The following is a 13,109-nucleotide window of genomic DNA, read 5'->3' as shown; positions in this document are numbered from 1 at the left end:
CTCTCTCTCTCTCTCTCTCTCTCTCTCTCTCTCTCTCTCTCCCTGTGCATGGCCCCCACAGCTCCCGCATGCCCCTCCCCCCAGGATCCTGAGTGCAGAGAGCCTGGGGGGTTCCCACCTGTGCGGAGAGAGGAAGAAGACCAGGGTCTAATTGCTGTGGGGATCGCTACATGCATGTGTGGTCCTGAGGAAGTAGAACAGGAAGTTTTGAAGCCTCTGGCTGGTTCTGTTGAGTTCAGCTGGGCAGCAGGACTTGGGACTGTTAGCCCTCTCATTTGCTGAGACCTGACCTGAGTGAGAGGTACTGGCAGAGTTACAAACAGCCAATCAACACGGCTATCCTGTACCTAAGTGGCTGTGACAACTTTCTGTCACAATGCCAATGTGGGAGACAAACTGGAAGTTCAGAAAGCTCCTGAGTCAGAGAATGGCACTCAGAAGGAGAGTGTCTGGAACCCACACAACCCCACCTGTGGCACACCCTGGGCTCAGCAGAGCCAGTTTCTGCAGCAACTGGGCCTGCCCAGACCTCCTTCAACAGCACCACACCAGGAAGCCAGAGCTGGGCTCCAAGTAAGGAGATAGTGGTGGAAGCTTCCGGGCAAGCCCAAAGCTGTCCCCAGTGAGGGCAGAGGGGTCCTGGGTACAGCAGCCACTGTGGAGTTGAGGCTGAGGGAAGCTGGAACACAGATGGGCAGAAATTGCTTCTGTGATTCAGGAACTTGCTGGGCACCTGTGACTTCCATGGCCCAGCTGAGCCCTTTTGAGCCATTCAGAAGTGCACTGCGGACCACTTTCAATGGAACAAGGTCCTGAGTCTAGAGCTCAGACTCAGCTTCTTGGCTGGGCCTTTGCAGCTGGGGAGACACAGGGCTCCACTGGAAAAGCCAAGCTCCCCTTAAAGGCTGCCACACAGGCTAAAGCTTGCGAGTCACTGAGGGTAGCTGCTTCCACACACCCCGCCCGCCGCCCACCGCTCAACCCTCGCTAGCCCAGAGTCCAGTAAGACAGGCTCCATCCATCTCCCTGTCTTCTGAGGGCTACCCTTTGGAGTCCAACACCCCCTTTATTCAACAGGAATATATGGGTGCCCACCTACAAAGCAGACCAGGTGAGCCTTTGCCCTAGGGAGGGAGCTCCGCTAGGGGAATTGGCCATTCCTCACTGGCCCCACTTCAGGGGAGATTGTCCTCCAGCCTCACATAGAACACCTGACCCACATCAGCAAAGGCAGAGCACGTCTCCCTCACCAACAACCTAAGACCATCTTCCCGCCTCCTCCTTCCCCCTCAGTGGCCCTCTGGGGTGCTTGAGGGTCTTAAGTGTATGCCACTGGTGTCCTCGGTAGGTCCGTGTTATTTACTCCTAAGCCCCAGCTTGCCTTGGCCTCAGCCCATGCCTCACCCAAGCCCCCTCCTCACTCCCCATTCCTACCTCCTCCATGGCTCTGGCACAGGTAGGGGAAGCGCCACACGTTGCCCAGCCCCACACAGAAACCCACACAGGTGAGCATGTATTGGGCCTTGTTGTCCCATTTGGGCCGGGAGCTGGCTTCTTCCTTTTCAATGACCTCCAACTCATCCAGAGATGGGATTCGGTCCTCCAGGCCAGGGTTGGGCAGCACCAGCCTCACCATGGTGGTCTCTGGGTTGAGCCTGGCACACGCAGGCAGCTCAGCAGCCAGAGGGCAAATGGTGGTAGCCAGGAACCCTCGCCCTTTATAGAGAACCTTTGGCACCTCACCCCAAGCACCTGGGCTGAAAGGAGGTGTCAGCAGATCCGCAGGGCGCGTCCTGCAGTGCTGTTAATGCCTTATCTACAGAGGCACCCAGCCTGGCCAGCAGAGCCACCCCCTCCATACACAGACAGGAGGTCCTGCTATAGGTCGGATCGCCCCTCCCCCTGTGCAAACCCAGACATAGACTGGAAGTGGGTGTGGAGGGGAACAGTGCCAGACCAACTCTCCGGGGAAGAGGGAGGGACCCCCAGCATATAGATCAAATAGATGGTATCTGTTGAACCTGCCCTGGCTCTGTGTAGCAGGATGTTAGTCCTTCCCAGACCCTCAGAGCTCCCAGGAGTCTGTTTCACCTGTAAGGAAGCTGTGTGCAGAGGCTTGCACTCTTTGGGAAGGCTGGACCTGGGGTGTCCCCAACACCTGGAACCCTCAGAGTTTCTGTTCTTTCAGGGAGCACTGAGGGTGGGGATGAGGGTACAGCTTGGGTTGGTACCCTGCAGCCATGGTGATGCGGTTCTACCCCCTGTGGAATGGCCAGACTGGGAGATACAGATAATCCAGCATCACAGCAAAGAGACATTTAGCCTCTTCAGGGCTGACTCCTGGCTTTTAGCAGAGGTAAAGAATAGACAGCTTCACTTTTGAGGCCAGGGGTCCAAGGAGAAGATCCCAGGGGTTGTGTCTAACCCAAGACCAGAGGCGGAGGTGGCGTCCATGTCATGCAGGCTTTACAGGGCAGACTGGGGTGGGACGTGCCCTCGGTGCTGGGCTCTACCCCTCTGCCTCTCCAGCACTCGCCATGACTACTCCTCCCCCAGGATCTATGCCATCCTGCACCCCACAGGCTCCCTTCTCTAATGCAGCTCCCACCTACCTTGGTCCAACCTCAAGGGTCAGCTCTCCAGGAGGGCCTTCCTGGACACTACTGGCCCACCCCTCCCCCGCATGGCCTTCCTAGAACTCTCAGGACTTTTCTTCATTGCCCTCTCTTTTCGTGATTATAGGACTTTTAAATTCTGTCTCTGCTTATTTATTTCATCAGTGATCAGCTTGCTCCACTGGATGATGAGGCCCTAACGCCCAGCTTTGTTTAATCCACCTCCCCCCACTAGCTCCTGCTGAGCTTCCTAAATAACAGATGAAAAAGGGCTTCGCATGGGGAGGAGCAAGTTCAGGGCCCTGACCTTCAACCCCACACACCGGGAAATTCAGATAGGGTGGTGGCCAGAGGGGATATGAGGTGTGGATTTGGAACATCTAGCCTAGAGAATGTGGGGGAGACGGTGGAGAAAGATCCAGAGACTGAGACAGGGTTAGAGAAGCAGAGACAGTCACGGGGGTGAGAGAGAGAGAGAGAGAGAGAGAGAGAGAGAGAGAGAGAGAAGGACAGGAAAACAGAGACAGACACAGGGGGCAGAGACAGAAAGACCCATAAAGAGAGACAGAGACAGAGAGACAGAGATAGGGAAACTGACACAGGGGAGGCAGAGACAGAGAGAAACAGGGACAGGGGCAGGGAAACAGAGACAGACACAGGGGAGAGAGAGAGAGAGAGAGAGAGAGAGAGAGAGAGAGAGAGGAAGACACAAAGCCAGAGACAGAAAAAGACCAAGACAAGGATAGAAGATGATAGAGGTTGACGAAGAGACAGAGGAAGACACAGAGGGACGACAGGAACAAGGAAATGGAGAGACACAGAAAGGGGCAGAGACAGAACTAGAGGTAGAGACAGAGGCCGAGAGAGACACAGAGAAACAAGCAGATAAAGACACGAAGTGACAGGGGCTGGAGAGATGGCTCACTGGCTAAGAACACTGACTATTCTTGCAGAGGACCTGGGTTCGATTCCCAGCATCCATATGGTAGCTAACAACCATAACTCCAATTTCAGGGGGTCTGATGCCCTCTTCTGACCTCCACAGGCATTGCACAACTCGGGTCACTTATATACATACAGGCAATACACTCATATACGTAAAATAAAATAATACTTTTTAAAGTAAAAGACACAATTGACAGAGATACAGAGAGAAGCACGGAGTGTCATACAGAGATAAAGAGAGACAAAGGAGAGACAGAGAGACGCAGATAGAGACGTAGCAATTCAGAGACAGACAGGACAGGACACCCAGGCCAGGAGGTGGGACATGGAGACAGGGAGAGCAGGATGGTGTGGAGAGGGGAGGGGATGTGGCCTGAGCACCAGAGAGGAGGCTGAGGTGAAGATCCAGGTCTCCTCTGGACATGCCATATAAGGCCCACAAAGGTGGCATGGGACCTGGGACCCCACAGGTACTCCCCATGTCCACACAAGCCCCTCTATACAGACAAGGCTTCTCCCCACTCCCCACCTCAAACCCTCTAGAAACTTCCAGTGAAGAAGTAAGGTGGGGAGCTAGGATGTGGACCCACGTCACCTGGGGCAACAGCCTGCACTTCAGTGCAAAGGCCTCACATCCTGTGGCTGAATCCTACACACGCTGTCGAACACCAGGCTGTTTCTTGAGAAAATGCCCAGACATGATTCTGGCAGCCCAGGCTGAGTGGATAGGTGGGGCTCCCCACCAGGACTAGGGACCATTTGGGAACTTTCCTGTGAGCTCTGTGGGGTATAACATCACCTCTTATGTTTTCTGAGCCCCTTCCCTATCGTGCATGTGCCTTATCTGTGGCACTCTGAGGGTGAGATGCCAGGATGTCTCTCTGGTCACAGAACCTGGGTGGGCTAAGGGCATGGACAGCAGGCTGAAGTCAGGACCAGGCCTTTCTCAGTCTGGAGCTCTAGCCTTATGTCTGGGCATGAAATGAGGCTCAGACAGATGCTGCCTTCTGTGATGCTACTCTAAGATCTCCTGGTGCCCCTGCCTTCTGTGATGCTACTCTAAGATCTCCTGGTGCCCCTGCCTTCTGTGATGCTACTCTAAGATCTCCTGGTGCCCCTGCCTTCTGCACAGGCCGAAGTCAGCCTTCACAACCTTAGCCTTTCAGATATGGTGCAGCCCATGACAGCACTTGTGTTGCTCAGGTATTATAACAGGATCATTCCAATGTCACTATAGGCAGAGGCCATCAGTGTGCGGGTGGCCACCCATGACCTCTGCGGCCCTGGCCCCCACTTAGCTCTGCAGCCTGTTCCCAGCTCTCTCCCCACTTGAAACTCCACCCATGCCTCTATGTTCCTTTTCCACACCACTCTTTTCTTACCAGGCTATGCAGCTTGCTGAGTTCTGGGCAAATTGCTAGGATTTTCTCTCCCCAAAGTGTAAGATGCACCAGCGGGGACCTTGTTCACTGCTAACCCCATGCCCTGGGCTGCTGCCAGAGCCTGTGGGTCTCCTTTCAGTGGAGGAAGTCATGTGGGTGGAACAATATAGCCAGCCCCAGACAGCCTAGCCAGCCTCTGCCCCTCCCTTCCCAGCACTGTCCACAGGGCCAGCTCAGCAGGACTTCAGGAGACTGGCCACACGGGACCTTCCAGACAGGTAGGTTCCTTCCCAGAACCTGGGAAAGCTCAGGTGGGCAGGTGAGTGGGTGGATTGCCCGGGCAAGCCTTTTGCTTGTACTAGAATCACATTTGAAAATAATCAGAAAGACTAAAACCTGCAAAAAACATTGTCACCCTAATCCTCAAATCCCAACAGCCCTGAAAGGTAGCGATCCCACTTGACGCCTGCAGCTGAGGAGGTGATTGGGTGAAATAGAGTTCCATTTGTACTTCAGGATGGAGTCCTACTGAGGGTTCCAAAGAATGGCTGCCAGCCGGCAGGTCCCCATTCACACAGCCTGCCCAGCAGTGGCCCTGTGCCAGCAGAGCCGCACAGGAGCAGTTTCCCAGTTCATGTTCTCGGTAATACTTTTGCTTATGAATGCGATGCCAACTCCATTGAGAAGAGAGGTGTTTCCAACCCCAGGCAGAAGACACTGAAACGTTCCTGCTGGTTCTATAGCTCCCAGGTGATTGCCAGAAGTACCAGAGATAATCTCCACCTCTCTCCCTCCTAAGTCCCATTGTCTGTATTTGACTTTCACTTAACATTTTATCTTGACAATTTATCATAAAATTCCTTTCATGAATTTTTCAAATTGTTCAATTAACTTTGAATTCTTACATATTTTAAAAATTAAACTTTTATTCTGTTTTTCTTCCAAGTACCATTTCTGGGATGGGATATGGAGAGTTCTCAGTGTACTGGGTATCCCAGAATTCATTACAGAAACCTCCCCTGGAGTGGCCCCTCTCTGCGTTTAGCCTCCCTACTGTCTGTGGCTTGCACTGCCACATGCTGTAGTTTGCTTCCTGAGCATTCCCCACAGGCCACGTACTGAAGATTGGTCCGTGGGGTGGCACTGGCTGGGAACAATGGGACCTGTGGAAGTGGGGCTGGGGGACATCTAGGTCATTGGGAATATGACCTCAGAGAGGATTGTAGGAGCCCGGTCTCTGTTTCTTTACATTCTTCATGTGATATGCTGCCATGGACTAGTCATGAACTGAGACCTCCAAAGCCATGAGTCTAAATAAGCCTTTCTCCCTCATAAGTGGATCATCTCAGGCATTAGTGACAGTGGCTGAAAGCTGGTTGGCTCGAACATTTTTTCTCAGGTGGATGAATCTTCGTGAGTCAAGCAAAGCTATGCAACTACCACTCAGGCCATGACCCAGGACATTCCAAAATTCCAGGGCCCCTGCTTCCTCCCAGCCATGTGACCTCTCCTCCCGAGACTGCAGCTTTGTTTTATAAACTGAGTGTCCCGAAGTCCCCATGCAGTGTGTACCTTCAGTTCTCATCACTGCCCCTTAGCGCTATGATGAAACCAAATGAACCCAGTGCCACTGTTCACACCTGTCCCAACTGCAGTGTCCTGTTGCTGTCGGGCCAAAAGCTACCACTGCCTCTCAGCACATCTCTGTATTTCCTTAGCCACACATCGTGAGGGGATTGCTTTCTCCCAAGGTAAACAGGGGTTCAACTTAAAAGATACTATGAGGGTCAGGGGCAGCTCAGGGGTGGGGGGGGCACTTGCACAGCATTCCTAGGGCTCTGGTTTAATTTCCAGCACCATACACAAAAAAAGAGAAAAAATAGTAAGTTAGGCCTACCATGGTGGCCTGTAATCCCAGTACTTTGGAGGCAGAGCAGGAGGGTCTGTTCAAGGCCAGCCTGGGCTTCCTAGGAAGACCCTGTCTTATAAAAATGCTGTCAAACCATTTCTAAGAGCAAGAGGCCAATCTTCAGTCCTCTTGGGCTGCCTCGCTTCCCCATGTTCTGTGCCTCCTGTGTCTGGGGTCCTTATGTGAAACCTATAGGGTCAGTCATGGGTTCTGTTTGTGTTTCCCTGGTGGCCCAATAACATTGAGCCTCACTCTGCCCTTGGGTCTCAGCTCTTAACGCCTAAGACACTGCCTAGTTCCCTTTCTAAGTGACGATGACCCCTCCTCTGTCCATTCTTGGGGCTTAATATTTTTAGGAATTTGGTGACTTACATATGCCATAACTTATTCAGCTGTTGCCTTTCCACTTAGATATGAGGCCAACTATCCATCCTTAGGAAAACCTTTGTCTCCTCAAGGTGGTAGGCTGTGCTGGGCTTTCCCCTGTTCTGCAGACTGCCTTGCTGAGTGACTGCTGCCTGTGTGGATGGCCATCTCTTCACTCTGGCCCCTTGGCCTTTCCACCCTTGCAGCTTTGGTAGGAGCCTTGGTGTCCAATGGTCCAGGCACTGTGGCCATGACCCTACCACTCTATCACCACCATAGGCAATTTGGAACGTTTTGTCCCACCAGTCATTGACCCTCAACCATTACCCCACTCCTCAAGATTCCTGTTCTCATTAGTGAGTGCTTCTCATTAATGCGATTCTTTGGTACATTTTAGAGGTGAAGAGCCTTGTCCTCCACCTTCTTAATGTGGAGATTACACAGTCCCATCTACATTCCACCCCCTTCCGCTCCTAGGAAATCCCAACTTGTTCGGCAACATGACTTTTATCCCCCCGGATCAGCTTACTACAGATCAATTTTATATCTCTGCGACTCCACCACCCACCTCATCCACAATCCTAGGGATTTACTTAGAGTGGTTGCCATGGAACGTTCCCAGATCACAGCTACAAGTGTCTTTACAGTGGTATCTGTCACCAGATTATTGCAACAAAGCTGGGTAACCCTCCCACCACCAGGAAGGAATGACACGCCATTCCTTGGACCTTCACTGATAAAGATATTAATTTAAACTTTGCTGATCTCTCGCCCTCTACCTCTCCCTTTCTCTCTCTTCTCATCTCCTACTCCCACCCCAACCCCTGCACTGAGATACACCCAACCCTGCTAATTTCTTCAGCTAAAAAAAATGTAGTTAAGGGGCTAGAGAGAAGGCTCAGCGGTTAAGAGCACTGACTGCTCTTGCAGAGGACCCAGGTTCGATTCCCAGCACCCACATGGCGGCTACAAACCGTCCTTAACTCCAGTTCCAGGGGAATCTAAGGCCCTCTTCTGACTTCTGAGGCATTGCACGACATGGATGCACTCACATACATGCAGGCAATATACATATATGCATAAAATAAAAATAATAAATTTTTAAAATTTAAAAAAATGTAGTTAAACCAGGCATGGTGGCACATGCCTTTAATCCCAGCACCCGTGAGGCAGAGGCAGGCAGATCTCTGTGAGTTCGAGGAGCCTGGTCTACCTAGAAAGTTCCAGGTCAGCTGGGGCTACAGGGAGACCCTTCTCCAAAAGGAACAACAAAAAACTGCAGTTAAGGGCCCAGCGAGAAGCCTCACCGGATAAAGGCACCTGCAGCCAAGACTGACAACCTGCATTCAATCTCCAGGACCCACTGGGTGGAAGGAGAAACTGACGTCCCCCCAGTTGTCCTCTGACTTTTGTACAACTGCATGAGTGCATGAATGTACACTCATAGACAAAAATCAAAAGACCAAACAAATAAATATTATACATGCATTCTGAGCATCAATCACATTTTATCATTTTTATTTATTTTTATTTTATGTGTGTCCAGCCTGGACACTGTTGGGAGATGGTGGAACCTTTAGCAAGTGGGACCTAGTCGAGGGGGAGTGAGGTCACTAGAAGTAGGCCCTTGAAGGGACATGGTACCCTGCCTGTCCCTCCCCCAACACACACTTCTTGGCTGCCACTAGGTGGGAAAATCTGTCCACCACCTGCTTCACCATGCTCTTATGCTACCGCACCACATGCCCAAAGAAACAAGACAAAGTGACCACGGACTGACACTTCTGAAACCATGAACCAAAATAAGCCTTTCCTCCTATAAACTGATCATCTCAGGCATTTTTGTCACAGCATAGACATTTAACTCATTAGTACTGTAGGATATCCACTCTTCAAATTCATGGTAGAAAGGTGATTTTTAGTCAGCATCAGCTAGACTATGTGATGGCAGTGAACACCCCCATCTGTGCGAGACAACAAGGTTGTTCATAAGTCACGGGAAGTGTTCTGCAGCTGGAACGACCCTCTAGGACAGCTGCTTCTCTGTGTCCACCTACACCACAATGACTGAGGGGAAGGGCAGGGATGTGTCATTCCAATGACCAAGGCAAATCACATACCCAACCAGCTCCTTCAAGGGGTGAGGCAGGCAGCCCCACGGAGGCCACAGATTTTGCTATTTGTTCCACTGCACAAGGGCATCTTGACAAGGAGTAGCCACGCTGTCTGAGGGACGGCGTCCTCTCACATTGCATGTCTGCCTTGCCCTGTGTTCAGGGCCTAGAGGCTTGTAACAGCCACTTGAAGTGATCAGCTACATGACCAGTCTTCACTAATGGACAATATTCGAGCATCACCAGGTCCCAAAGCTGGCCTGGACATCCTGACAAAGAAGGGGCAGTCAGTCTGTCTGAGGGATGGCATCCTCTCAGATTGCGTGTCTACCCTGTCCTGTGGTCAAGACCTAGAAACCTGCTGGAGTCCAGCTCCAGCCGAGTCCAGAGCCTGAAGGGGTGAAGGTAACTGTGGCAGTAGAAATGACTATACCAGAAACCACAATTGCAGTTCTCGGTAGAGGCTGTTGACTGACGCTCTCGGGGGAGGTCAGCCCGAATGTCTTTTACTTCTCTTTTCTAAGCAGCCTTCTACAACCTTTATTTATAATTAGAAAGGTTACAATAGCAGCAAAGTATCAGACCACAAATCAAACCATGAGTTTGCACAGTATTTCTCAGTGTACAATATTTTTCAATAATCACAGTAAAAGGAAAGTACAAAGTTCAGTGATTAACCTTTTCTTAACATGGCCAAGCAACATCTTCATTGTTTTCTTTATAGCCTTGCAGTTTCTATTTTACCATAGAAGTGTGAGACAGCCTATCTACATTTGACTTTAATTCTTTGAATTTAATATTTACAGGTAGGCGTATATATTTGAGAGAATTATTTTTCTCATGGGAAGGGGAATAACTAACTCTTTATTTATTGTCTAGCCAATATTCCAATTTATCTTTCTCCTCTCCCTTTTGCTATTTCTTCCTGAACATTTTGTGCTTTTTGAGTCATATGATTATTTTTTCTATTTCAATATCCTTTATTATTTTGTTGCCATTTATCTTTAAGGGCTTTTTGAATCACTTTTAGTCTTTATAAAAGAATAGGCAATTTTTCTTCTGAAGTCATGCACCACCAGCTTTTTACTGACCTAGTATATCATTCTATCCAAGAGGACGTTTCCCTAAGCCAAATAGTTTTTCCTTATACCAAACTTTAGTCTCAATAGTTCCCCGTTTAGGGTTAAAGTCATAAACTCCTGTAAAAGGCAGCAGGGCATCTATTGCATGCTATCTTTTCCCTTCGGGGGAGACCAAGCCTCATTATTGATCACAAATGCAGTCCAAACGAGGTCATAGTCATAGGAGGAAGTCATCTATCTTATTACTTTCATTTTGTTTCAGTAACATAATAATTCTGCTAAAGGCAGAGAATTCCCCGGTTTAGTGTTGTTTGACAAAGTTCCAGCCGAAAGCCGGTGACCGCTGCTCTTTTGGAGCCAGGAGAAACCTGTAACAGTCATTTGAAGTGGTCAGCTGCATGGACAAATCCTCACCAACAAACAGTATCCTAGCATCACCTGGCCCCAAAGCTGACCTGGACATCCTGACAAGAAGGAGCAGTCAGTCTGTCTGAGGGAAAGTGTCCTCTCAGATTGCATGTCTACCCTGTCCTGTGGTCAGGGCCTAGAAGCCTGTAACAATCACTTGACGTGACCATTCTTTACCAATGGGCAGTATCCCAGCATCACCAGGCCCCAGAGCTGCTTCCCAAGTGGTCAGCAACCAGAGCATTTCTGACCTTCAGGACACCTGGGTGGCAGATCCCGCCATGGGGACAGCTTCTGGTTGCCATCAGGGTGCTAGGAGGATCTACCCGTCCGATCCTTATCCCCCTAGAGGAAGAGTGACCTCCCTATTGGGTGGGGACAGCTGCAGGAGAGCTGCCCTTTCAGGAAAGAGGGATGTCACAGGAAATTGGGCTGTGGTCCCTGAGCCACTATCTACACATGTTCCATCAATGCAAGTTTCAAGATCACCAAGCCAAGTTCTCCTAATGGAATGGACCCAGCGCTCAGCAGCCTCCACTCAGAGATAAGCCATGGGCCCAGCTGTGGAAGGGCATCTGGCGTCCCCAGGTATCCTGCAGAGGGAGGAGCCACAGCTCAAACTGAGGAGGAGCAGTCGCTTGCAGTAACACCCCAGCTTCTGTGCCTGCCAGACTGGGTCAGGTCAGCTGCCCAGGACTGCACTGACCAAAGCGAATAGCTGGGGCCTGAGATGCGCTCAGCTGCACTGACAGAGCAGCAAAGCCCAGGTGTGATGCCATGATCCCTGTGTACCTTGTTCCATTCTGAAGAGAGCAGAGCCAGGAGCCGGATTAGGGCCTGGATTGGGGTGCCCATTGTAGGGACTGAACAAGGTCGTCCCAAAGGCCCTGGCACCCAGATTGTAAAACGTGGGGGAGAATCCACCCTGCCACATCTCTAACACCCTGCTCTGCAGGACCTCAAGGCAGGGCTGCTTGGAGAAAAGCCATGGAGGAAGGCCATCAGGAGGAGGCTCGTGACAGGCAGTCATTAACCTTCATCTAGAGTGGGTTTGTTTGCAGGAGAGCTGTGTTGGGAGGCCTGAGTTGCTGAGCAGCAGCCTCAGAAGTCACGGGATACCAGATGCACCAGCCTCCACTAAGCCTCAGTGTTGACTTTGAGCTTCAGCAGAATTAGCTTCACCCTTTAAAGTCATCTCTACTCATTTGTTTGTGTCCCTTGGCTTTTGTCTCCCCTGAGAACTTCTCTGTGGCAGGAGCGTGGGGGTGGCCGGGGGGGGGATGAGGCACAGAGACAAGAGAGACACGGAAAGTAGGGGAGAGACAGAGAGGGACCATCAAAGAGACAGCAAGAGACATACATGAGGAAAGGGATAGAGAGTGAGGAGACAGAACGAGTTCCCTTGGCACTGGGGGCATCAGAAGGTCACTGGGGGGGTCTCAGAGCTCTGGCTGCTGGGAAAGGGCTTCCTGGTGTCCTGCCTCAGACAGAGCTGGAGGTGCAGCTGCCTGAGATGCTGACCCTGCTGCCTACCCCTCCAGCCTGACAAGGCAACATTCAGCCTGCATGTACATTTACTGCCAGCCAGGTGTTGCCAACTGTGGGGAGCGGGGGGCATCCTCTGAGGAAGCAATCCAGGCATACCCAGACAGGATGTGCTATGACTTTGCCTCTGAGCTACAGTGACAGGTGAGCCTTGGGGTTGTGCAGGTAAAAAGGGGGGCACAGAGTGACTGGTGTGTCCACGGGCTCAGCCCGCAGGGCCACTGCCACTGTGCTGCCGTTGGCTAGTACATGGCTGCGATCCTTAGCTGTTATGACAGTGCTGCAAGAAAAGTCTTCCCTACCTTTGCGCATGGGGCGATTTCTCCAACCGCGGCTGATGGTTCACAGAGTGGAAAGCTGCTTCCAGGAAAGGGTCTCTACTTCCATCTTTTCCAGTCTGAGAAATAGGAGATCAAATCTATGGAATGGCTCGTGGCACTTTAACTTCTGACTGCTTTGGTTCTCCATTCCCTGATTTTTGCGGGTTTTCTACAGCAAACTGCACCACCTCCACAGGCCCATGTGTCCCAGGCCACTCCCTGGGCTGAGGCACTTGGGTCGTGAGATTGGGTGTTGTGCAGACTCTGCAGTAAGCCCTCTCCCAGCCTCAGAGCACTAGCTCCCTGCCACAAGGCCCAGGTGAGTGACCACCAAGGGCCCCTTTGGTAGCCAACAACCTGCATTAAATGTTCTACTGGGAACCAGTTCATCCCACAAGGCCAAGCTCAGGGAACACTGGGTGC

General features: G+C 51.2%; 1 protein-coding gene across 1 annotated transcript in view; it reads right to left on the bottom strand.

Moving 5' to 3' along the window:
* Nucleotides 1-1,636, bottom strand: part of Slc6a19 (solute carrier family 6 member 19) — an 18,394-nt gene extending 16,758 nt beyond the window's left edge. Inside the window, exon 1 of the mRNA XM_008852508.1 lies at nt 1,435-1,636. Coding sequence (XP_008850730.1) covers nt 1,435-1,636 — 202 coding nt within the window. The remainder of the gene's footprint in view (nt 1-1,434) is intronic.
* Between the last annotated feature and the right edge of the window lie 11,473 nt (nt 1,637-13,109).

The sequence above is a fragment of the Nannospalax galili genome, unplaced genomic scaffold (genome assembly GCF_000622305.1).
Source record: "Nannospalax galili isolate Female #2095 unplaced genomic scaffold, S.galili_v1.0 scaffold1146, whole genome shotgun sequence".
Classification (NCBI taxonomy): Eukaryota; Metazoa; Chordata; class Mammalia; order Rodentia; family Spalacidae; genus Nannospalax; species Nannospalax galili.
Note: the sequence above shows the minus strand (reverse complement) of the source record. Positions and strands in the feature narration are given on the sequence as shown.